The following is a 26655-nucleotide window of genomic DNA, read 5'->3' on the forward strand; positions in this document are numbered from 1 at the left end:
TTCTATACCATCAGGGAGGGAATTAGAAGTGATAGTGGATGTTTTCTTATAGAGAATTAATCCAAGTCTAGGAATTCTATAACATTTTCTATACTTGAAATCGAATAAATGAGTTAATGAAATTAAAAATCATTAACATAAGAAATTTGAGAAATTCATAGGTGGAATTAAACGGTATACTCCTTAATAAATGTCAAAAATGAAATTATAATAGAAATTAGAAAATACTTTGAGATAAATAAAAAGATAAAACACAATATATCAAAGCTAATGGAAGACAGCTTAAAAGCAGTACTATACAGAAAAGATTAAACTAATAACTTAATCTTCCATCTTAAAAAGCTAGAAAAAGAAAAGCCAAGTAAGCTGAAGGAAGAAGTTACTTTAAAATTTAGGTTTTATTATTCAGGTATGGTGAACCCAGTAACTAGATCAGGAAATGATTGACAGAAGGCAGGGCTAACCTTAAATGGGAAAAGTTAGGTTTTTTGGTTTTTGGTGTTTTTTTCTTTCTTTTTTGCAGTACTGAGGATTGAACCCAGGGCCTTGCACATGTTAGGCTAGGCCAAGTGCTCTGCCACTGAGCTATATCTCTAGCTTGGAAGGGTCAGTTATTAGAGTTTTAATGTTTCATTATAGAGAAAAGATTAATGGTTGAGGAGATAGATAAGCTAATTATCTTGCTATCATCATTATACAATGTAAACATATATCAGAACATCATTTTGTACCCCATAGACTTGGTACAATTTTTATTACTTTTAAAGTACATACATACTCAACAAACTAGAAATAGACGGGAACTTTCTCAGAATGGTAAACAGAGTCATTATATTTAAGGATGAGAGACGGAATGCTTTCTCCTCTTTTTGGTACCAGGGATTAAATCCATGGGCGCATACCCACTGAACCACATCCCCAGCCCTTTCTATTTTTTATTTCTAGATAGGGTCTTTCCAAGTTTCTAGGGAGTCTCACTAAATTGCTGAGATTGACCTTGGAGTTGCAAAGTCCCTGGGGTTATAGGCAACTGTACCCAACTCAAAACTTTATTCTTTTGTGATTATTATCATTTACCATTTAAAGTCTTTGAAGACTTTAAGTGTTGTCTCATTGTTTTCTTCTTCATTCTAATCCATCACCATTTGAGGCATTAGTAATTGTTCACATAGAAATCTGTTAACCTCCTGTACTTTCATTTTTATTTTCCTTTCTGTGTTTTCATTTCCATGATCAACCAAAATCATTGATTTTTATGTTATGGTTAGTAGAACCATTACAGATATTCTCCATAGAATTTTCTTCTTAGACTGTCAACTTCTATCCTAATTTTTTTGTTCAAGTACTCTTATTATAATTACATAAAATTTTCTGCCAGCAATTTAGATAAAAACCTCAGATCCTCTAATTCTTTCATAATATTTGTAAACATCAAGTTCTGTTTCCTTCTACCTTCTACTTTCCTACTTTTCTACCTTAAATTCCATGGGAAACATTGTTAAATGTCTAGACTCCTCTTTTTGAATATGTTGCTAGTATCAGCTGGGTTATATAAATTCTACTGAGTTTAATAATTATTTTATATTTATTCTATACTCCTCACACCTGATCTTTATATCACTATAACCACTATTCTCTGGCCCTTACTTTGAAGACCATGTTTGTTAGGGAAATAGAAGTTAGTGAACAGGAAAACTCTTACTTTTTTCCTTACATCAGCTCTAGATATGTAATTATACCAATTCTTTCATTCTAATATGGGAAAGGTCTTCTTCCCATTGAAACGAAAGCCAGACCCAGCCAGGATATGGTGGCACACACCTATAGTCCCAAGAGCTTAGGAGGCTAAAGCAGGAGGTTCAAAAGTTCAAAGTCAGCCTCAGCAATTTAGCAAGGCCCTAAGCAACTTAGTGAGATCCTGTCTCAAAATTAAAAAAAAAAAAAAAAAGCCAAATCCACAGGCACTGTTTTATATCCTGGGTACCAGCAATGAACAAATAGACCAAGCCTTGCTCTCAGAGAACTTATAGTGGGGAAAAATTGTACAAGTTAGCAATCAAATCATTCATCTAGTTAAAAGTGCTATGAAAGAACTTCCTTAAAGGGCTGGATTTGTAGTTCAGTGGTAGAGTACTTGCCTCGCATATGTGAGGCACTGGGTTCAATCTTCAGCACCACATAAAAATAAGTAAATAAATAAAATGAAAGTATTGTGTCTATCTATAACTACAAAAAAAAAAAAAAAGTACTGCCTTAAAGAAAGAATGGTCACAGTATGGTAATGACTTTGATCTATATAATGCCCAGCCCCAATTTGCTATTTTTCGAGGAGGAAGAGGGTACCCTTTTTGACTGTTACATATCATGAAATTTATTGGTAGTCAGTTTTAAACTGTTGCCTGTTAACATCAGTGCATGTCCTTTTGTTTGTTTGTTTGTTTCAATTAGATTGATTATTAAACCCTCTGGTATGATATTAATTAGAAGCAGAAGAAGAAGACATCCATGTCTTGTTTCTATGCAGTGCTTCTATTTCTTTTCAGCAGAAGGCCCACAAATGCCAGGCTCAGGGACTAAAGAAGTGTTGAGCTTATTGGGCCAGATATGAAGAATTCCTGAGGGTATAAGCTTGAATCTGTGAGAGCAGAACCAAAAATCACAACATAAAAAATTTGAACTAAGCCTTAAGAATTGGGAGCAATGACTGTAGAGTTTTCTGGATGTATTAAACGTGCTTTAATTATACCCAAATTCTCTGAGAAATTAAGGAGACCTTTTAAGCATACCAAAAGTGCCATTGATGGAGTGAGGTTATGTGGAATTTGACAGGTAAGGAAAGATTTTGATTCTTTGTGTTAAAGTTGCTAAGGAAGCCCAATGTTATGTACTTTGGCACTAAGAGGAGAGGCTAATTTATGATTATTCACTATGATTTTTTTCATAAGAAGTACAGTACTAGATCCAAAGATATAAATCTATCAAAGAAAATTTGTGTGACATATAACACTCTACATTCTTACTTAGAAAAATTGGCTTTAAATTTTATCAGGTATTTCTTGTTTGTGTGTGTTTATATGTATGTTACGGGGTTCTAAACCCAGGGATGCTCTACCACTGAACTAAATCCCTAGCCCTTTTTCTTTTTCATTTTGAGACAAAGTCTCATTAAGTTAGGAGGTGCCCAGGTTGGCCTTGAACTTGCAATCCTCCTGCCTCAGCCTCCTGAGTAGTTGAGATTACATGTATACACCACTGCACCCAGCTCAAGTATTCTTGAAGATCAAGAATTGACCATATGTATGTGGAAGTGATTCTCTTAAGTAGCTCTTATTTTTCACAGTTTTTTTTCTTTTTCCAATTGCAAACCATAGACTTATCTAACAGTTTCAAGTTTTAGTTTGAACCATATTGTTACAATTTGTATAATTTAAAAATAATAAAACATTGGCAATTTTTATATAGTTCAATTTAATATAAGCTCAGGAAAGATTTCCACAATTGGAGTAAATTCATTTTTTAAAAAATATTTATTCTTATTTGTTATACATGATGGCAAATGCAATTCATTTCATATTACACATATAGAGCACAATTTTTCAAGTCACTGTTGTATACAAAGTATTTTCACACCATTCATGTTTTTATACATGTACTGATATCTAACTCATTCCACCATCATTCCTGCCCCCTTCCCCCCTCCCATCCCCTCCCTCCCCTTTGCCCTATCTAAAGTTTCTCCATTCCTTCTATGCTCCCCCACCATTGCCATTATGAGTCAGTATCCTCATATCAAAGAAAACATTCGGCCTTTAGTGTTTTGGAATTGGCTTGCTTCACTTAGCAATATATTCTCCAACTCCATCCATTTACCTGCCAATGCCATGATTTTATTCTCTTAGGAGTAAAATCATTCTTGAGCAAGATAATGTTGCTCAGAATAACTTTTGAAATTATTTTAGATTTAGAGGACTTATTATTCCAAAGGATATTAGAGATTACCAATAAATATAAGCACAAGATGGCATAGACAAATCAGTAAGTTTTAGGCACATAAGGAACATTTTCAGAAAGATGGTGGTAATTGAATATACCCTTAACCCTTTAAAGTTAAAGCTCTAAGCCAGGTGCAGTGGCACACACCTGTAATCCCAGCGGCTGGGGAGGCTGAGACGGGAGTATCTATTCAAAGCCAGCCTCAGCAATTTAGCAAGTCCCTAAATAACTCAGTAAGACTCATCTCTAAATAAAATACAAAAAAGGGCTAGGGATGTGGCTTAGTGGTTAAGTGTTCCTGAGTTCAATACCGGTACAAAAAAAAAAAAAAAAAAAACCTCTAGATTGTTCTACACAAAATTCTAGTGTCCTTCCAAAAGAAATAAATAAAATCCCGACTGGTTGAACCACTTTTCTTCCTTTCTTCTCCTATAATCAAACCCAGCTTGTGTATACTAGACATTCATTGAGATATACCTGTAGCCCATGAACCACTTTTCTGATTCAGTGTTTGATTTTATGTTTTTAAATATGCTTTAATTTTTAATAACTGGTTTAGAAAATTCACAGTCTACCTGGTTTCTGTTCTGCATAATACAACACAAAGATATTTAGGGGGAAAGTAGATAAGGCACACACATGTACATAAAAAATACATAAGCACATTTACAATTGGGATGATTAATCTTCTGTAGTAGAATTTGCATCGGTATACTTTTTCTGGGTCTTTTGCCACCTTCCCCCCTCCCACTCTCTTTTTTTACCTCCCAAATTTAATTTTGGATTCTTCTTAAACTTATCTACTTTTTCCCTTCATTGTTCTAGTCTTTGCCTTTTTCCTACTCTTTCACTGTTTCTCCTCCACCCCCCCCCCTCCTTGATGGGCAAAGTAGCAGCCAGATAACAGAGTATTTCATTATTTGGATCAAAAAAGGAAGCTGATAATCATTGTGTAGTATGAGGAAAAAGTTTTCCTTGCCTAATTTTCTTTTTCTTTTTTTAAAATATTTATTTTAGTGGTAGATGGACACAATATATTTTGTGTGTGTGTGTCTGAGCTACAACCCCAGCCCTGCCTAATTTTCTTTTATATTGGAAAAACTATCTCTTTTAAAAATCATATTTCTGGGTCTCTGGAAATCTGTGGCATTAGGACAGTTGACAAGCCATTATATAGAAAATTCAGGCAGAACAGCAATTCTCATCAGCAATATTGTATAAAATTACTAGTGGAACAAATAGCACCAACCTGCCTGGGGAATATTCAGAATAATCTTCAAACTAGGGTTCAAATACAGGTGTTTGAATATTCAAATATAAATATGCAAACTAAAATTCTTTGGTCTTGTTATCTGTAAAATGAGAGAAACAAGGATGAGAATAAGTTACCTTGCAGGAATGTTTGATGATTAGAAATGATCATATAAAGAGCCTAAAGTAATTCCTAACAAAGATAAGTGCTTAATATGTGGAAGCCATTATTACTGAAAATTTTATTTCTTCTTACTTGGCTATAGTGTATCTATTTGTTGTTTCTTCTACAATCATAAATCTCATTTGCACCTTAACTGCTGGCCACACCATTATTTGTTAACTTTGTCTTGTTTTGTTTTATAGGCAACAATTGGCATTGACTTTTTATCAAAAACCATGTACTTGGAGGATCGAACAGTGAGTAATGCTTTCATTGTGCAGTTTTCTCCAACATACCAGGTTAGAAAACTCAGATAAACTATAATCAGTTACTGTCACCATCAGAAGTACTTAGCAGTTACCAAAGTTGGTGTATAGGCCTTGAGAAAAACTGTTATTACCACGAGTTGTTCTTCACAATCTGACTTCTTATACCCAATTGAAGATCCAAAGAGGAAGAGAATGTCAAGTGTTTTGTAAAACTCTAATATCCCTAGCCCTGTTAAACAAAATTTGTTGTCTTGATTTGGAAAAATGACAACAGAGAGCTTTAAGAGAGAAAATAATTTTCACGAAGAAATCAGAGTTGTTGAAGACCTTTGGAATATCATTTGAGACATTCAGAAATCTATGATTTAAATATTATGCTTTTGTGAACTTCCAAGATTTTCTTTGTCATAATAGGATATGTACCAAAGTGACTAAATAGGAAGAAATAATGTATATTTGCACTTGCATATTTATCTTCCATTCTTTTTTGAGTTTTCCCTTTTAAATACAATGTAAATTCTGTATTCTAGCTTACTCTTCCTTGAAATGATTCCTGTCACCTAAATAATAAATAAGTTAGATACAATATTGCAAGACCTGCATCCCCCAAAAACTATTTTATCTCCAGTGTTATTTCTTATTAGTGTGAATTTTTTCTTTTGGATGTTTTCTTTTGTCTTCATATATAATTACCATTTCTTAAACCTTGAAAGCTGGGAAACTGCTTTACACTGGTAAGAAAACTTGATGCTTATTTTCACACTTTTCATCTTATAATGTAGATGTGAGAAAGTAAAGAAATTTTTATGTAGGGTTGCAGAAAGATATTTCTCCTTTTTGATGCATTATCTATAATGTTCTGGGGAGAAAGAAGTACAGTAGTGAAAGACCCAATATCAGAGCTGGAGATGTGGCTCAGTGGTAGAGTGCTTACCTAACATGCAGAAGGCCCTGGGTACAGTCGCCAGCACTGCAAAATAAAAATCAAAGCAAAACAAAAAACCATGCTTGTAATCCCAGCTACTCCACAGGCTGAGGCCGGAAGAGCACAAATTCAAGGCCAGCCTAGGCAGCTTAATGAGACCCTGCCTGAAAACAAAATAAAAAGGATTAGGGATATAGCTTAGGGGGTGAAGTGCTGGTTTAGCCCAGGGTTCAATCCCAATACTGGAGGTGGGGAGACAAAAAAAAAATCCATTGTTCTAGACCCAGTGGGAAAGATGTTTTAGCTTCAGAGAGGCTTTCAAAAAGCTTAATTCCTTTACTTTTGTTAGCTTGAGCTGCTCATTGACATTTACCTTCATTTTATCTTTTATGTTCAGTATTTGAACATCAGTAGTCTACTCTTTGTCATCTGGAAGACAGGGATTTTAAAAGATTATAAGGAGGGAAAGAAGTGAATTCATATTTCTGGTTCTGTGTCATCTTTCTCAGTGGCATTTTTCAGTCATGTACCTTCACAGCGAGCAAATTTTTCATATTATATTTTTTTATAAAGGGAGTTTTATGTTAATTTTCATCCTTACTTCCTTGCAACCTCTTGCATGAGTCTTCTTTCTACCTTTCATCCTCCCCCTTTACAAAAAACATTATTTCTTTTTTTTCTTTTCGTTTTTTTCCCCAAGTATTAGTTTTTTTTGTTTTTGTTTTTTTATTTATTTTTTCCCATCCCACAGATCAGGCTGCAGCTGTGGGATACTGCGGGTCAGGAACGTTTCCGTAGCCTCATTCCCAGTTACATCCGTGATTCTGCTGCAGCTGTAGTAGTTTACGATATCACAAGTAGGTATATTGCAACGGGTTGACCTTTCTTATTTTTCTTGCTTGTTTGACTGATTTTGTTGTTAGGTACGATTGCAATTATGGGACACAGCAGGTCAAGAGCGGTTCAGGAGCTTGATTCCTAGCTACATTCGTGACTCCACTGTGGCAGTTGTTGTTTATGATATCACAAGTGAGTGGGGGGAATTATGCATTTCTGATCTTCTTCAACCTCTAGCTTATCTGCATGCATGTTCTTGTCTTGTGCTTGTTTTCCTTACTGGCATGTAAAAATAAGTTTTGTCATAGCAAACTTTATCACAGACCAGCCAGGTCAGAAATACTTGCTTTGGTGTTTTACCAATATGCTTCATTTCTACTGTGCCAATTTTTTCACCCCAGAATTGTCTTTCAGGTCCAATTATGAATCTTTTTAAAATATTTTCTTAATATCCTATTGTCTCTAAGCCATGCCATAATTATAGTGGAATTATAGTCTCCTTTTTCATTTAATTTGATCTCAGATTTCTCTAATATAAAAATATTCTGCATCTAAGCCTCTTGCAAAGTTTTCCAAATCTTACCAGGCTCTGTTGAGGCTATTAAAAGCTTCTGCTAGCCAGCTTTTCTCTGCTTCCTCCTTCCAGCCATTCTTTCTTTAGTGAGGAAGACAGAGAAAACATAAAGTACACTTCTCTATTGATGATTTTTGTTTGAGCCATATCTAGATTCTTTGACATACTTTGCTGCTAACAAATTACACTTAGGTTTCTATTCAAGAAAAATGTTTAAATGGGAAATGAAACAAGTAATGTTCTTTTTCTTTTCCCCAAAGACTGAGCAATGCCTTTGACTTTTGAAGTGACTAAATTTTCCATGGCGCATTGGAGACTAACAGGGAAATGCTCTGTGATTGAAATTGTCTTTGTAAATTGATTTATCTATATACATAAGGCAATGTTTAATCATTCCACATAGTGGTCCATACTTTATGAAAAAACCAAGATTATATAGCATCTTGGACTTCTTTAAATTATTTTTATTGATTTGAGCTGGTAATAATATTACTAAATATCTTTGTATATTTGCTCAGACATCATAGCTACTAAATAGTAATTGCAATGGCAAGATTAGAACTTAGAAGATTGCATCCAGGGATTTTTTTTTTTCCTTTTTCTTTTTCTTTCTTTCTTTTTTTTTTTTTGGATATATGCAATCTTTATTCTCTTGTAGCTTTACTTTGGGTTGCTATTTGTTTTTTTTGGTTTTTTTTAAAGTATGTTTATTGTTATACATTGACCAGTTTTGTAGCTTTGACATGTTTGTGCTCACTTTAACCAAAGCAAATGAAACTTGGTATATTTTTCTTTAAAAATTCCATAGATATGTTAAAATATTAGTAAATTGTTTTCTTTAGCCACTGTGAAAAAGATTTTGAAATACTCTATTTAGAACCTATTACTAGCACCATCCCCAAAAAAGAAAAAATCTAATACTGGAAAAGATGAATTCTTTTAGAAGTGATTCTGGTGCATGAAACTAATAAACTTCAGGATAAAGTGATCACAGGCTGAATAAGCAACACAAACACAGTGGTGTTGAAAGCTATTTGAAGGCTTTACAAATTTTTCTGGATGTGTTGGGACTTACTGGCTGACATACTTTTGGAAATGCTTTCTTTGTCATATTTGGTATGTGTAAGTGATCAAAAAAAGCATTGTGGCAATATAACACCATATTATCTGCCATAGCTGTCCTTACATTTTAAAAAGTTTTAAATTTTTTTCCAATTATATACTACATTGTGCTCATTTGATTATTATTTTTAAAAAAGTTTAACTTACTATATAAAAGGATTTTATTATTCAGATTTGTTTAGATGATTGACAGATGTAATCAGATAAAATGGAGTTATGTTGTAGGCACATTAAAAGTGGGTTCATAATGTGCCATCCCTCTTCCAACTTGCAGGGTATTTGAGGGAGTGCTGTCTGTCACTTAAGGAGCATTTCAGTAACCCTAATCTCTCTGTCCACCCTCCTATACCAGATGTTAACTCATTCCAGCAAACTACAAAATGGATTGATGATGTCAGAACAGAAAGAGGAAGTGATGTTATCATCATGCTAGTAGGAAATAAAACAGATCTTGCTGACAAGAGGTATGAAGTGGGTTTTTTTTTGTGTGTGTGTGTGGAATATCTTTTTTTGTGTTTAGCTATTGTTACTTTTCTTCATTAAAAAGTTGTTTTGAAAGGAGGTATGTTTAATCCTCAGTTTAAGCTTTTCTTTAGTATGAGAATCTGAAATATTTAATATGTAAACACTAAACTCAGTACTTATGGGAAAATGAGTTATTTTGTGGAAGCCCATGTAAAAAAATCTCTTGTATAAGATTGTTTAAACATGAAGCCTGTACATATTTTTTATTTTTAAAGTCTCTCATAAGAGGAAACAGTGTTTTGTTAGAGAACAAACCATTTTTTAAAACATCTTTTAAAAATTATGATTAAATATACACACTTTATAATCTCATTTGTTAAATTCAGTGGTATAGGCTTTTTTGTGTATGTGATTTTATTTTATTTTAAAAATTTTTTTAATTGCATGATTGAGCCAGACTGTGTAGTTGAACTGAATATCTTAATTGTGGAAGTCAAAAGTGCAAAGCCATATTGAAGCCATAGGATACAAAGTATATTTACATATACTTTGTATAACTTTGTATAGCCATAGGATACAAAGTTTCAAAAAAAGTCTTTCTTAATTTAATTCTTTATTTTTGCAGTACTGGGGATTGAACCCAAGGGTGCTCAACCACTGAGCTTCATCCCCAGCCATTTATTTTATTTATTTATTTATCTTTGATGGACACAGTATTTTAATATGGTGTTGAGGATTGAACCCAGTGCCTCACACATGCTAGGTAAGCATTCTTTCACTGAGCCACAGTGTCAGGTGCTGCCCCCACCCCCCTTTATTTATTTTTGAGACAAGGTCTCACTAAGTTGTTGAGGCTGACCTCAGGTTGGATCTTCTGCCTTAGCCTCTTTAGCCTTTGGGATTACAGGTATGTGCCACTGCACCAGACTAAAATCTCTTAATTTAAAAGTAAATTCAAATGTGACTTCATCTTTTGTAATCAAATTTTTTGTACATGAATTGCTTATGATGCAAATTTGGCTTTTTTAATGTATTCAGTATGAAAAGTTGAAGATTATATTGTTAAATTTACTCAAGTTCCTAAGTATCTTTATTGTTATATAGAAAGATATAGGACGATTGTACGTGTGCATTGTTTTTCCTTTATAGTCAGAGTCATCTATGGAGGATGCTTTTAAAAGTGTCTGTTCTTTTTTTTTGCCTTTTTTTTTTTTTTTTTTTGGTAGTACTAAGGATTGAACCCCGGGGAGCTCTATTACTGAGCCATATCCCCAGCTCTTTTTATTTTTTGAGACAGGGTCTCACTAAGTTGCTGAGACTAGCCTCAAGCTTTGTATCTTCCTGCCTCAGCCTCCCAAGTTGCTGGGATAACAGGTCTGCGCCACCACACCTGGCTATTACTTAATATTTCAATTGAGTGCACAAATGCTAGAAATTTTAATAATTTCCTTTAATGTAATATTTGTCAACAGCTTTGGGGTTACCAGCTTTCTTAGTAATTTTTGCCAGAGTATCACCTCTCACCTTTTAATTTTTCCAAGAATAGAGCTTGTTCATTATACTAAAATGACTTCCATATGAGTGAAAGATTCCACTGTTTAGCAGAAATCACTAAAAGAAAATGTTTTGGTCAATGTTTAGTAGAGAGGGTGGCCTTATATAAGCATGACATGAAATTCTGAAGCCATAAAGGAAAAGATTGTTCAGTTTGAATACATAAGGGTCATATTCATTTATAAGGTTGACAATAATTCAGAACATTGATAATATACAGTGTTGTCAAAAGTTTGAATAAGCAAAAACTCTCATACACTAAAAAGTAGCTGTTAGTGGGAGGGCCAGTTTGACAATATTATAATTTAAAATACTCACTGACTCAAATCTACCTCTAGTATTCCTTAGAGAAGCCCACAAAACACTCAAAGATGACCATGTAAGAATTTTATTGCAACATTACTATAATGCTAAAAATTTTAAACAGTTCAAATGTCTGTCATGAGCAGATAGGATATATAATTTTGGGAAGTATTGAAAATACTTAGTAACCATTAGAAAGAAAGACAGATTTATTAATAATCTACCATATATCTAACACATGAAGTTTAAAAAAGCACTTGATCAGTATATCTAATATGACATCTTTCTGTTTAAAAAGATGGTAGAGATATTTATTTGCTTAAAACAATTTTAGATAAGAATACATGAAAACTAACCATAGTTACCTTTGGGAAGGAAGCGAGATTATGGTGGATTTTATTATTGATTAATCTTTTGTAGTACTGGAGATTGAACCCAGGAGCACTCTACCACTGACCTCCCCAGCCTGTCCTTCCTCCCTTCCCTCCTTTCTTTCTTCTGTGATTGAACCAGGGGCACTTTACTACTGCACTAAGTCCCCAGCTCTTTTTATTTTTTTTATTTTGAGACAAGGTAAGATGCTTAAAGCCTTACTAAATTTCTGAGACTGGCCTCCTCATGCCTCAGCCTCCTGAGCTGCTGGCCTTTTCCTTTTTAATTTGAGATGGAGATGTAGCTCAGTGGCAAAGCACTTCCCTAGCATTCCTGAGTTCTTGGATCCCCAGTACCACAAAAAATAAATGAAGAACATGACTGTGCATGGTGGCTCAGGCCTATAATCTCAGTTACTCAGGAGTCTGTAGGTATAATAGTCAAATAAATAGTTATGAGGAAGAGAGGGTTGATGTATAATGCCAGGAATAGTGGCTTATGCCTGTAATAAGTGATTGTGGAAGCCAAGGCAGAAGGATTGCAGGTTTGAGGACAGCCTCAGCAATTTAGCAAGACTCCATCTCAAAAAGTAAAAAGGACAGGGGAAAAGCACAGTAATAAGGCACCCCCAGGTTCAACCCCCAGAAACGAAAGACAAATATGGTATATAATATACAATTACATAATAAGAATATACTTATAGGGCTGGGGATGTGGCTCAAGCGGTAGTGCGCTCTCCTGGCGTGCCTGCGGCCCGGGTTCGATCCTCAGCACCACATACAAACAAACAAAGATGTTGTGTCTGCCAAGAACTAAAAAATAAATATTAAAAAATTCTCTTTCTCTCTCTCTCTCTCTCTCTCTCTCTCTCTCTCTCTCCCACTGTCTCTAAAAAATATATATATATACTTATGATTTAAATAATATATTATTTGCTATATATTATTATTACATGCATATATCTGTATATATAAGCTCTAGATAGTGATTTCAACTTATTTTAATGCATTTGTGTCAATTTTTTTTTAAATATCCACAGATTAAAAACTTAGGACTTAATGGGTTAAGGGAGAGAAGTAAACCATTAAAAAAAAAAAAATCGGGGCTGGGATTGTGGCTCAGTGGTAGAGCACTCGTCTAGCATGTGCGAGGTCGTGGGTTTGATCCTCAGCATCACATTAAAATAAATAAATAAAATAAAGATATTGCATTTAACTACAACTAAAAAATATTTTTTTTAAAATAGGTTATTAAGTTTTGGTTTTGTGGGGTTTGGGAGGATTTGTTTTGTTTTGTGGTTCTGGGTATCAAACCCAGGGCCTTTACCTCTGTCATTGAGTCACATTCCCAGCCTGTAAGTTTTTGTTTGTTTATTTGTTTATTTGTTTTGGTACTGGGGATTGAACTCAGAGACACTCAACCACTGAGCCACATCCCCAGCCCTACTTGTATTTTATTTAAAGACAGGGTCTCACTGAGTTGCTTAGTAATCTTGCTATTGCTGAGGCTGACTTTGAACTCTCAATCCTCCTGCCTCAATCTGCTGGGATTACAGGCATGAACCCCATGCTGGATAAGTTTGTTTGTTTGTTTTTACTTTATTTGTTTAGTTTTTATGTGGTGCTGAGGATGGAACCCAGTGCCTCAGGCTCCACCACTAAGCCACAACCCCAGCCACCGCCCCCCACCCCCAAGCTTTCAATTGTAAAAAAATTACAGAATGAGGGCTGGGTTTGTGGCTCAGTGGTAGAGTACTTTGTCTAGCACTCGTGAGGCACTATTATTTATTTAAAAATAAATAAATAAATACATCTACAACTGAGTCCATCTACAACTGAAAACAACAATAACAAATACATACACACACATTCAGAGGATGAGCCAGGTGGTGTACTCCTTTTAATTTGAGATGGAGATGTAGCTCAGTGGCAAAGCACTTCCCTAGCATTCCTGAGTTCCTGGATCCCCAGTACCTGTAATCCCAGCTGCTCAGAAGGCCAAGCAAAAGAATCTCAAATTTGAAGCCAGCCTGGGCATCTTAGTGAATTTTTTTAAAGTTTGTATTATTATTTTTAAAAATTTTTTTAGTTGTAGTTGTCAATATCTTTATTTTATTTATTTATTTATTTAAAAATTTTTTCTTAAATGGACAGAATGCCTTTATTTTATTTATTTATTTTTATGTGGTGCTGAGGATGGAACCTAGGGCCTTACACATGCTAGGCGAGAGCTCTACCACTGAGCCACAACCCCAGCCCCAAGTTTGTATTATTTTTAAAATAGTTTAAAAATAATTTTTTTTTTTTAATGTCTGGGGATATAGCTCAGTGGTAGAGCATCTCTGGGTTCATTCCCAGTTTCCCAGTACAACCAAAACAAAAGAAAAATGTTACCAGACAAGTAAAAGCAAATCTGTAAAAAAAAAAAAAAAAAAAAAATTTAAGCCGGGTGTGATCACAGATCCATATAATCCCAGCAACTGGGGAGGCTAAGGCAGGAGGATTGCAAGTTCAAGGCCAGCCTGGGAATTTAGCAAGACCCCTATCTCAAAATAAAATTTAATAGTTGTGGTTGTAGCTCAGTGGTGGAGCACTTGCCTCGCATGTGTGAGGCACTGGGTACGATCCTCAGCACCACATAAAAACAAATAAAATAAAGAATGTTTGAAGCATGATGTTCCCTTTTAAAAAAAAAATAAATAAGGGGTTGGGGCTGTAACTCAGTGGTAGAGCACCTGCCTCGAACATGTGAGGCACTGAGTTTGATCCTCAGCACCACATAAAAATAAATAAATTATGTCCATCTACAACTAAAAAATATTTTACAAGAATAGTTTTAAAAATAAATAAATAAAATTTAAAAGAGATTAGGGATTGTAGCTGAGAGATAAACTGTTCTGGGGTTAAATTTCCAGTACAAAAAAGAAAATAAGTGTGTGTTTATACCTTTTTATTGATTAAACAGGGTACACAACTGTAATCCCATCTGTTCTCGAGGCTGAGGCAAGAGAATGAGAGTTCAAAGCCACCCTCACAATCTAACAAGGCACTAAGCAACTCAGTGAGACCCTGTCTCTAAATAAAATACAAAATTGGGCTGGGGATGTGGCTCAGTGGTTGAGTGCTGAATTCAATCCCCACTACCAAAAAAAAAAAAAAAAAAAAGTTAAATATAACACATACACACACAAATGTACAAAGTTTAAGTGTAGTGGATATTTTTCCCTCCTTTAGTTTTTGGTATTGGGGTTGAGCCTAGGAATGCTTTACCACTGAGCTACATTCCCAGTCCTTTTTTTGAGACAGGGTCTTGCTGAGTTGCTTAGGGTTTCACTTAAGTTACTGAGGCTCACCTCAAACTTTGATCCTCCTGATTCTGCCTCTAGAGTCCCTGGGATTATAGGAATGAGCCAATGCACCCAGCCCACAAATTTTTAGATTAATATTGCCTGTATAACCATCATCTATATGTAGAAAAGTTATTTTCAAAACTCTGTTTATAATCTTTAATAATGTCGTATTTCAAAAGTAAGAATTTATCTTTTTTCTACAGGCAAGTTTCAATTGAGGAAGGAGAGAGGAAAGCCAAAGAACTGAATGTTATGTTCATTGAAACCAGTGCAAAAGCAGGATACAATGTAAAGCAGGTACATGTCCATTGAGTATTAAAAAACATGAAATAATTGCATGAGTGTTCTGTTCTATAGTATACAGTTTTCATCCAGTTAGTAACAAGGCCTCATGAATTAGCAACATTTCAGATAGTGAAAAAAGTAAAAATGAAGCTTGGGAAATGGGAAAGTACAAACTTTTCAGATTATACACAGGACAACTCTTTTTTTGATTGCAAAGTTGTAAACTTACCATACTCTTACTATATTCCTACCTGAAAGTAAGCTTTCCTAGTTTCAGAGGTGGCAAGATTGTGATAAATGAAAGTAATTATTCATTGTCAGTTTTGCATGTGGTAAAAGTACATTTTGGTGAATTTGTTCTTAATAAACTGCTGGTGTTTAAACTGTGTTAACAACAGGAATGTTTCAATGGAAGAGAGCAAGAAAATATAGAAATCTCACATTACAAAAGTTTTTTTTTTTTTTTTTTTAACTACAAGTGATAAAGTAAAATCCTTTCAATTAGGATGAGCGTCATGGGGAAAAAAAATCTCTATATTGTTTTCATTTTTGCACAGTATTTTCCATTCCCTCCTTGTCTTGTACTATTACGATGTCAGATACATCTCCTCTGACATTTCCTACCCTACCTCCTGGCTAGGCTAATAATTTTGTGTTTTCACAGACCCCTTGCTCCTGTGAAATCACTATTATGGAATCTTAGCACAATGTATTGAAAATCAGTCTCTTTCTTTATCTCTCCCCATCCCCTTCAAAATTACATAGTCCCAGAACTTAGCAATGTGTGCGGAAGTATAGGAAATGATAAGTAGTTGAACCTGTAGAAGTCATGGGCAATTTAAGATTTTGAGTGGGGCTGGGGATGTGGCTCAAGTGGTAGCGCGCTCGCCTGGCATGCGTGCGGCCCGGGTTCGAGCCTCAGCACCACATACAAACAAAAATGTTGTGTCCGCCGATGACTAAAAAATAAATATTAAAGAAAATTTTCTGTCTCTCTCTCTCTCTCCCACTCTCTTTAAAAAAAAAAAAAAAAAGATTTTGAGTAATAGAAGTTACTACAATATTATAATGAGCCAGTGTTCCAGGAAAAAGCAGTAGGTAACTTCATCTGAATTTCTCTATTAAAAACATTTTGATAAGGTTTTGAACTAGTAGCTTTTATGTCATGCTACAGATTATCTTTTTTTTGGGTTAATGTTTTGAAGTTCTAGGATCATCAGCAAATATAGAACACTACTAATAACTAGGATCTTCATGATGTTTAATCACTCCCAAATTAACAGCTTTATTTAAGTATAAGTTGTATATCCTAATCCAAAGTGCTCCCAAAACCTGAAGTGTTTTGATCACCTACCAGATTTCCTAAGTGGAAAATTCTACACCTGACCTTACAGGTACATTCAAATTATTGCAATAAATTATCTTCAGTCTGTGTGTATAGGAAACATGAATGAATTTTAGATTTGACTTGAGCCCCATACCCAAGATGCCTTATTATATATATACAAATATTCCAAAATCTGAAATCCAGTCCCAAGTATTTCAAAAAGAGATGACATATGATTTATATAATTATATGTAACATTTATATACTGTGTTTATATGCCATAAATTTTGCTTAGTTTAAATGTACAGGTCAATTATTTTAGTAAATCTATGGCATTGTACAACTATTGCCACAATCTGACTTTAGAATATTTTCATCACCAAGCGCATGATTTTTTTCTGAAAGCCTGATCAATATAGACAGATATAACTATATTGTGATAATGAAGAGAGATTTATTTTATAGAAGTATTGTCCTGAATTCAAAACCGTTTATTACTTTATTCTTCTTATTTATATGGTATGTGTGAACATCTGGTTTTGCTGAAGTTCCTGATTCTATTGGGACTTGATATCACCATTCTTTTAAATATACATATAATGAAAATTACTTCTAAATTTTTGGAACAGATCTACCTTTATTTATTTATTTACTTATTTTAGCTTCCATCTTTTTTTAATATTTATTTTTTAGTTGTAGTTGGACACAATATCTTTATTTCATTTTTATGTGGTGCTGAGAATCAAATCCAGGCCCTCGTACATGCTAGGCAAGAGCTTTACCACTAAGACCCCAGCCCAGCTTCCATCTTAACTCACAAAAACCATTACCTGTTTTCACTTTATACGGATAGGATTTTATTTCAGTATTTGGAGACCATGCTTTGTTAACTTATATAATTCAGTCAAGGTAGAAAAATCCTGGAACCCCCAAATGAGAGAATGAAATAAAAAAGAAACTAAAATCTTGATAATAGACATTTAAGGGGCTGTGGCAGCACCCATCTGTAATCCCATGAACTCAGGAGGCAGAGGCAGGAGGATCATAAGTTTGAGACTGACCTCAGCAATTTAGGGAGACCTTACCTCAAAATAAAAAACAAAGGGATGGGGAAGTAGTTCAATGGTAGAGTGCCTCTGGGTTCAATCCCCATTACTGAAAAAAAGCACATTTAAGTAATAGGTTAAAATCTTTTCCCTTGCAACTAGCAGTGATTAATCATGTAAAATTTATTTCTGTCAAGAGAAAATGATTTGTTAATTTGTCATATTAACTAAGAAATACATTGCCTTTTTTTCCCCCTCCCCTTTTATTTTTTTGGTACTGGGGATTGAACCAGGGGACTTAACCACTGAGCCATATCCCTAGACCCCCCCCACCCCCGCCCTTTTAAATAAATAAATATATAAAATTTAGAGACAGGGTCTCCTTGAGTTGCTTAGGGCCTCAATAAATTGTTGAAACGAGCTTTGAACTCATGATCCTCCTGCGTTACTTAGCCTCTCAAGCCGCTGGGATTACAGGCATGTACCACCATACCCAATTGCATTATTTTGAGGGGTAGGCAGGGGCTACCAGGGATTGAATTCAGGGGCACTCAACCACTGAGCCACATCCCCAGCTTTATTTTGTATTTTATTTAGAGACAGGGTCTCACTGAGTTGCTTAGCATCTTGTTTTTGCTGAGGCTGGGTTTGAATTCGCAATCCTCCTGTCTCAGCCTCCTGAGCCCCTGAGATTACAGGCCTGCACCACTGCGCCCAGCCTTACTGCATTATTTTTGATGGTTCCCTGTATGTTGTATTTTTTATAACATGCCACCTCTTTTCTTTTTTTTTTTTTTTAATAATTTTTTAGTTGTAGATAGACTCAACATCTTTATTTTTATTTATTTATTTATTTATTTATTTATTTTTATGTGGTGCCGAGGATTGAATCCTTGGCCTCACACAGGGGAGGCAAGTGCTCTACACTGAGCCACAACCCAGCCCCATAACATGCCACCTCTTTTCATTCATTCTCATCTCTCCTGAAATCAGAAATGTTCCCAATATACATTTTGGATAGATGGCCAAATTTGAATATTAGTATATAGAATGAATTTCTGAAATACAAAAATAAATCTAAAACTTTATCCTAAAAACATAATCAGAATTTGATATAGTGCCATATTGTCAGTTATAGTACTTTTTTTAACTACCTATTTTTATAGGTAATTTTGCTTCTTATGTTCTATAAAATATGTTTTCCACCACACTCTATATTATTTATCATAAAATCAACGGATACTGGAGATATTCCTGATGCATGAAATTTTGAACTGACAAAAGTTGGTATTCTTTTTTTTTTTTTTTTGATACTCTACTTTTCACTTAATGCTAATATATCATAACTTAAAAAACATTAGAATTATCTAATTTTGTACTAATTAATTTTTTAATTTAATATTTTTGGGGGCTGGGATGTGGCTCAAGCGGTAGTGCACTCGCCTGGCATGCGTGCAGCCCGGGTTCGATCCTCAGCACCACATACAAACAACGATGTTGTGTCCACCAAAAAATAAAAAATATATATATATATTAAAATTCTCTCTCTCTCTCTCTCTCTCTCTCTAACAAAATAATAATAATATTTTTTGTGTGTGTGTATGGTACTAGGGATTGAACAAGGGACAGGGAGCACTATACCACTGAGCACTGAGCTACATCTTAGCCCATTTTTTAAATTTTTATTTTGAGACAGAGTTTCCAAGATTGAATTTACTATTTATCCCCCTGTCTCACCCTCCCAAATCTCTGGGATTATAGAGGCATGCACCACTGTGCCCGGCCTAATTAAATTTTTATTATCACCTTTTGGGTTAAGAAAGGCATAATCTTCCTAAAGGTATCTATTATATTGTGTCAATCTATTCATTTAGCTTTTGTAAGTTTTTACTTTTGTTTATAATATTAGCAGCTTTCAGAGTCATTATTTATTAAAGTATATTTTTATATCTAAAATGTTTACCTATATTTGGAACTCCAAATAGACTCACTACCTTATATAATGGTTAAATTGATTTGATATGTAATTTGTAACACTACATGATCTTTGATTTTGCCCAATTTCTGGCATATCAGAAATGATGTTAAGGTAAGCATTCTACAGTTTGGAATCTGATAGTTGGTTTGGGAAAAGTATTGAGGCAGATGCCTAATTTGGTACCTACTAAAATCCCCCTAAGCCTTATAGAACCAAAACAATTAGTCTTTTCCTTTCTTCCCTATTTCTGCCCTATTGAACTGTTGTCTAACAGATAAAATCTTTAGTTTGCTCTTTTTGTATACTTCTTTGCTGCAAACATTTTACACAGATCCAGTTCCTCATCTCTAGCTTTTCATTCATTCTGTTTCTTCTCATTTTTAGCAACATTTATGGAGTACTTAACTCATTGAGTTTTTCAGCCAAGAGATATTTTTGGGGGGTGGGTACTGAGGATTTAATCTAGGGGCGCTGTAATTGAGTCATATTCCCAACTCTCTTTTTATTTTTTAAATTTATTATTTATTTATTTTATTTTTTTAGTTGTAGTTGGACACAATACCTTTATTTTATTTATTCATCTTATGTGGTGCTGAGGATCGAACCCAGGGTCTTGCACATGCTAGGTGAGCACTCCACCGCTGAGCCACAACCCCAGCCCCTCTTTTTTTATTTTTTATTTTGAGAAGGGTCTCACTAAGTTGCTTAGGACCTTGCTAAGTTGCTGAGGCTTGCCTCAAACTTGGGATCCTCCTGCCTCAAGCTCCCAAGTCAGTGGGATTACAGGCATGCGCTATGATGCCTGATGAGCCAGGTAAAATTTTAAAACTGCATTTAAATCCCAGCTCAGATGTTACCTCCTAAGAAATTCTCATGCTCCTAAGGAGGGCTTCCTTCCTTTGTTTTTTTTAAACTAAGGATTGAACCCAGGGGTGCTTAAGCACTTGGCCACATCCCTAGCCCTTTTTATTTTTATTTGAGACAGGTCTCACTAAATTGCTTAGGGCATCAGTAAGTTGCTAAGACTGGCCTTGAACTCTCCATCCTTCTGCCTCAGCCTCCCAAGTCATTGGGATTATAGGCTTGTGCTGAGGAGGGCCTTCTTAAATATATATTCTCATATCATTTCCTACTTCTTCTGTTTGTAGTGACTCATTACATTGTGACATAAGGAATTGTTTGAATCTGTGCTTTGCCACATTGCAAACTGATGAATTAAAAAAATTTCTTGAGCTGGGCGCTGTGGCACATATCTGCAGTCCAGCTACTTGGGAGGCTTAGGCAGAAGAATCACAAGCTTGAGACTAGCCTGAGCCACTTAGTGAGCCCTATCTTAATATTAAAAAAAAAAAAAAAAACTGAGAATGTAACTCAGTGGTACAGTGCTTGTCTAGCATGTGTTCAATCCCTGTACTACCAAAAAAGAAAAAAATTATATCCCTTAAAGAGTTTCAGTGCCATAAGTTAGGCACATGGTACAAGGGAGTTACATCCTATAGAAATTCTATACTACATGCCTAACTAAAAGAGAAATAATTGAAATGATCAGGTGGTTTCTTATGACATTCTGCTTGTTCAAAGTGTATGCCTAAGATTAAGTACAACATAAGAATTATGAATCTATTGTTCCTTTAGTCAGTATCTGTTCCCAGGTACTTCTCAAACATTTCTCCAGGATTGGGTGTTTTCCTATTGAAGATAACTTTTTGTAATACTTTACCTCAAACACAACCCAACCACTTCCTCTGGGCTTATTCACATGATCTAAGAAAGGCCAGCTGTGTTGGCCTGTGTTGTGTGAGAAGTCTTATGTTGATCTCTAAAATAGTACTTTTCTAAGTAATTATCAAAGCTAATTTTGACTAACCTCACTTTCACTACGTATAATACACTGTCTTTAGAACCTAACCCTTTGTGAAAGAGAAAAATTTCACTATATTGTCTTACTAAGATGAATGAGAAATTTCACTATACTGTTTTACTAGATGAACAGACTATCCTTTGAGTTTCTGAGTACCATATTTCTATGACTCAAATGATATTTTTGCTGCCTATTGCACAGCTGTTTGTTCTTGTTTTGTCTCACCTGTTGGAAAACAGAAATTGTGTCTTTGTTCATGGTTGGTATTTAGCATGTTTTTCATATGATATTCATTTATAGGATGAATAGACACTTTAATATGCCTTAATGATGCTTAAGTCTAAGTGAGGAATAACCCAAAAGCCATAGCCTTTCACTCATTACCCCCCTGGTCATCCATCTTACTACCACCTCTCTCCTACAGCTCTTCCGACGTGTAGCAGCGGCTTTACCTGGAATGGAAAGCACACAGGACAGAAGCAGAGAAGACAGTATCCTTTTTTTTTTTTTCTCCGAAATTTTTATTGTTGATTCTAGTCTTCAGATTTTTCCTTTGCTGGCTAAGGAATATTGTGCCATTTCCTTTTACAGCTAGGGATTTATGACTCAGATAGACAAAAACTCAAGAGGTCTTCTACACAAATGAGGTCTACTATATAAAGTATCATTTGCAATGGCTGCTCACTATAATTATTCAGTGAGAGTGTAGGTTTTTTATTTGCTTTTTAATAGGTAGGAAACTTTTAGAATCCCAATCTCCTGCTTCTTTTGAGTCCCATTGGCTCAGGACTTTTTCCCCATAAGCTATCATTTTCTTTTCCTACCTTTTCTAAGATTCAAACTCTGTTCTAGCATAGGCAATAAATAACTCAGAATGCAATTTTATCATAGACTCTACTTTCAGAAACAAAACATAATGAAGCACATCTAATAATCAGTTATTTCCAAGGATTTTTGATTTTTTTAAAAAAAATTTCTGTAGCTATAGATGGACAGAATGCCTTTATTTTATTTTTATGTAGTGCTGAGGATCAAACCCAGTGCCTCACACGTACTAGGCAAGCACTCTACCACTAAGCTACAGCCCTACCCCCAAGGATTTTGAATTTTAATGTTTCATTGTTTTATGTTTTATATTTACCTTTAATATTTTTCCATATGTAGACATTTTTATTAAACCATAGAGTTCATAAAATTTTGTGTTCAACCCTTTTCACTTCTAAATATTTCATGTTTTTTCAAGCCACTTTTATTTTCATGGTATAATGTATTCTACTGAGTTGAAGTGGCATTACTTATTAAATTTCCCGTTATGTGAACTCTTGTATACTATTGTTTATTATAAATGATTCTATAGGGAATATCATCTTTGTATTTTCTTACTCCTGTAGAATATTATCCTTAGGATAGATTACCTTGAATCGAGCTTGTATTTCATTCTGACTCTTATTGCATGTAATAGACAGAAGCAAGTTTTTTCCATATGATTACTGTGTATGGTGGGGTAGCTATATAGAATATAGCAACTGTGTAGGCTCTGAAGTCAAATCGGGCTATAAAGGGCTTGCCAAAGATGTCAGAGTAAACAAGAATTAGAACTGTGCTTTTCTGTTTATGGCTCCTTAAATTTTGTTTCAGTGATTGACATTAAACTGGAAAAGCCTCAGGAGCAACCAGTTAGTGAAGGAGGCTGTTCCTGCTAATCCTTCATGGCATTTCAACCCTTCTCCAGAAGCTCACTGCTTTGGCTCCCGTACTCTTTCATTGACTGCAGTGTGAAAATTGGCTTGAACCTTTTCCCTTCAGTAATAACGTATTGCAATTCATCATTGCTGCCTGTCTCGTGGAGATGATCTATTAGCTTCACAAGCACAAAAAAGTCAGTGTCTTCATTATTTATATTTTACAAAAAGCCAAAAGATTCTAGCATATTCCAGTGATAACCTTAAAGATCAGATACATTTTCTTAACATTTTTCTTTTTTTAATGTTATGATAATGTACTTTAAAATGATGGAAATCTCAACAATATGAGCATGGCTTGGTTAAGGAGCAGTATGTTCTCAGCAGCATTTACCTACCTACTTGATCTTTCCCTGCTTTTCTCACCTCTCTCTTATCTGCATTCCCTATTCTCACCCTCCCACAAAGCAAACAGGAGGTGGAAATGCAGCAAACCCATTGGAATTATCTTTCAGTTTTATAGATAGCCACTTGCTCTAGGCCAAGATGTCCAAAATTATTCTTGAGCACTGATATAAGTTACTTAGACCTTCTTTGAGGTCAAAACTTAGCCATCATGGTGGGCAATGCTTAAATGAGGAAAGGATTCTGGTGTATCCTCAAAGTGAGTCCTAATGAACATACTGAGTACTTACGAGCATAAAATTTATTTTTGACCAAGACAAATGACCCTTTCACATGTACTGGGAGAAAAAAAATAACCAAATGCTTCAAAACAGGTTTTTAATGTTTAATTATTCATGATAAAATCAGTTCCAATTAACTCTTTCTCCCAAGGTTTTTTAAATTGTTGAGATAGCTATTGTTTGTTTTAAAACAAAAAACTCCACCTCACCCTTTTGAGCAATAGATTTTGCTTGTATTTTCTTTCTTTTAAAAAATGCTATGCAGGCAAGGCATTGTGAAAATCAAATTCCTTTAAGAAACAGTGGAAGAATTTAAATTTGATTACTTGATCAAAACTATAACAAATAGAAATAATGATATCTAAAGCTTACCCACAAAAGAACCCTCACAAAATAGCAAATACCCTACTCTGAACATTTGAAGTCAAAATTAAAATGGAAATAATTTTCTTGTAAGCCCCTAGAGGCAGATAAGAACATTGAAAAGGGAAAGGAGAGAATGGAAATAAAAGTCAATATTATGCAGATTTATGCCTTATTTTTTAGCATTTTTTTAAATGTTGGGTCTTTCAAGCTGGTTTTGCTTTTTATTAGATCTGTATAGTTTGGTTAATTAAGTAGTGATTTAGTTTTATATTTAAGCTACAATTAATCTTTTTCTTTGGTGATATTTATTTCTTGGCCTTTTTTTTTTTTTTAACTTTGAATTTTTAGATGTTTTGGTGAATCTTTTTAGAGCTTCATCACCATGGCAATATGCATTTCCCTTAAAACACTGCAAACAAATATACTAGGAGTGCACCCTTTTAATCTTTACTAGTTATTGTGAGATTGCTGTGTAAGTTAATAAACACATATGTAAATACATTGTTTGCAGGGAGAAAATTTCTGAGTTAAAGCTCAGGAAAAGCCTGCTGAATTTATGTTGTAAGCATTACTTAACACAGTATAAAGATGAAAAGACAACAAAAATAACTTCATACTTCCTCGTCTTCTCATTGCTACAAAACCCTTAACTCAGAAAACCTTGCTCCCCCTCTATTCCTCTTCCTCCTTCACTTTTCACTTATTGTCACCTTGTAATATTCAGAGAGCACTTGGATTATGGATCTGAATAGAGAAATGTTTTCAGGTAATCATTAGCCCACATACCTGTAACTTATACTCAAAGATGAGATGAGAGTTGTAAAGTGCTTTTATAATACAATATTATTGTTAAAAGCAAGGATTGACTCTTTTTGTTTTATTTTGACATGGCATGTCCTAAAATAAATATCAATTCAATATGGCAGATGGATCATATTCTTTATTTGAAAGAAGTTGTGATTTCTGAAAAGTCTTCCTACACTGTTGCATTTGATTCTTTTTATGTATCTTTAAGAAAGTAACCAGTATGCTGCTTTTAATATTGGTCTTTTTGTTTGGCTTGGGGTTCTTTAACTGAAGCAGTGAAGTGTGTTCATAGTTTAGGCTTTTTTTTTTTAATAAACACAATTTTGCTGCCAAATATATATAAATAAAACACTAAAGAAAACAATTGTTGACTTGGTTTCCCATTCCTGCCAAGGTGTTGAATTAGCATATGCTTTTAGAACTATAAGAGGAACATGGAAATCAGAAAAATAACAAGAAAAAATGTGAAAAACCATTGGGGAGTCCGAAGACTTTTCAATTGTTGGAGGAGTGGGAGAGTGGCTGCCACTTGAAAGATGGCTCTGGTAAAGTCAGTAATAGGATTATAGTTATGTACCCCATAATGACATTTCAACCAATGATGAATCACATATACAGTGGTGGTTCCATAAGATTTTAACAGCCAAAAAAAATTCCTTTTGGCTGCTGATATTGTTACTGATACCCTAGGCCAAAGGCCCTGCTGGAGTTCTGATAGACTGGATTCAGTTGCGTTCCCATATCAGAAATAAGAACAATATAAAAAGGAAAAATGAATTTAATCACAGTTTGGCCAACTAGGAAAGTAGCCAGTCTGCCTCTAGTAATCCTGCCAGATTGTTACAATTTATAGGACATATAAAAGTCCAGCACATACAATTATGTACAATACATAAAATGACTTAGTTTCTGGTTTATTATACTATACTGTGGGATACCACCGTAAAGCTACTTGAGTGGTCTTTTACTCGGTACTGAGCCATGGGGGTCTTGGGAAGGATCCTGGCATTCCCATGTGTAGACTGCCCAAGATGTGAGATCTCTGCCCTTGCTCTACTAGTGGGATTCTGATTGGATGTAACCCATTGGAAACTGGACAGCCCACCTCCTACCATGGTAAAAGAACATTCCATGAACAACCTTGATGCTTCTCCCATATAAATAAAACAAACGCAGGCTCTTGTGCTCTCTTTCCAGTGTGGATGCTTGACCCCTAAGATTGAAAAACTGTCTCATCCCTGCTTTCTAAAATTACTTCCTGGGTCCTGTGGTTTCTTCATTTTTTTTCTCTTTCTTAGTTTTATTTCACAGCAAGCCCATTATACACAGAGGAAACCCAAATTCCACCGCCTGCAGGGGACATGCATGAGACTATACCTTTAACATTATTTTTAGAGCATACTTATAAGAAAAAAGTTACTGTGAAACAGTATGCCACAC

General features: G+C 34.7%; 1 protein-coding gene across 2 annotated transcripts in view; it reads left to right on the forward strand.

Moving 5' to 3' along the window:
• The window catches only part of Rab6a (RAB6A, member RAS oncogene family), a 66961-nt gene extending 41437 nt beyond the window's left edge, over positions 1 to 25524 (forward strand). Inside the window, exons 3-8 of one of the 2 annotated variants that reach the window (XM_076846661.2) lie at positions 5611 to 5664; positions 7353 to 7458; positions 9487 to 9598; positions 15381 to 15474; positions 22099 to 22165; positions 23313 to 25524. In XM_076846661.2, the coding sequence (XP_076702776.1) occupies positions 5611 to 5664; positions 7353 to 7458; positions 9487 to 9598; positions 15381 to 15474; positions 22099 to 22165; positions 23313 to 23377 (498 nt within the window). In that variant the 3' untranslated portion in view covers positions 23378 to 25524. Of the gene's footprint in view, positions 1 to 5610; positions 5665 to 7352; positions 7459 to 7524; positions 7631 to 9486; positions 9599 to 15380; positions 15475 to 22098; positions 22166 to 23312 lie in introns of both variants that reach the window. The other variant, XM_076846660.2, reaches the window with a different exon arrangement.
• Positions 25525 to 26655: the final 1131 nt, after the last annotated feature.

This window comes from Callospermophilus lateralis, chromosome 2 (assembly GCF_048772815.1).
Source record: "Callospermophilus lateralis isolate mCalLat2 chromosome 2, mCalLat2.hap1, whole genome shotgun sequence".
Taxonomy (NCBI): Eukaryota; Metazoa; Chordata; class Mammalia; order Rodentia; family Sciuridae; genus Callospermophilus; species Callospermophilus lateralis.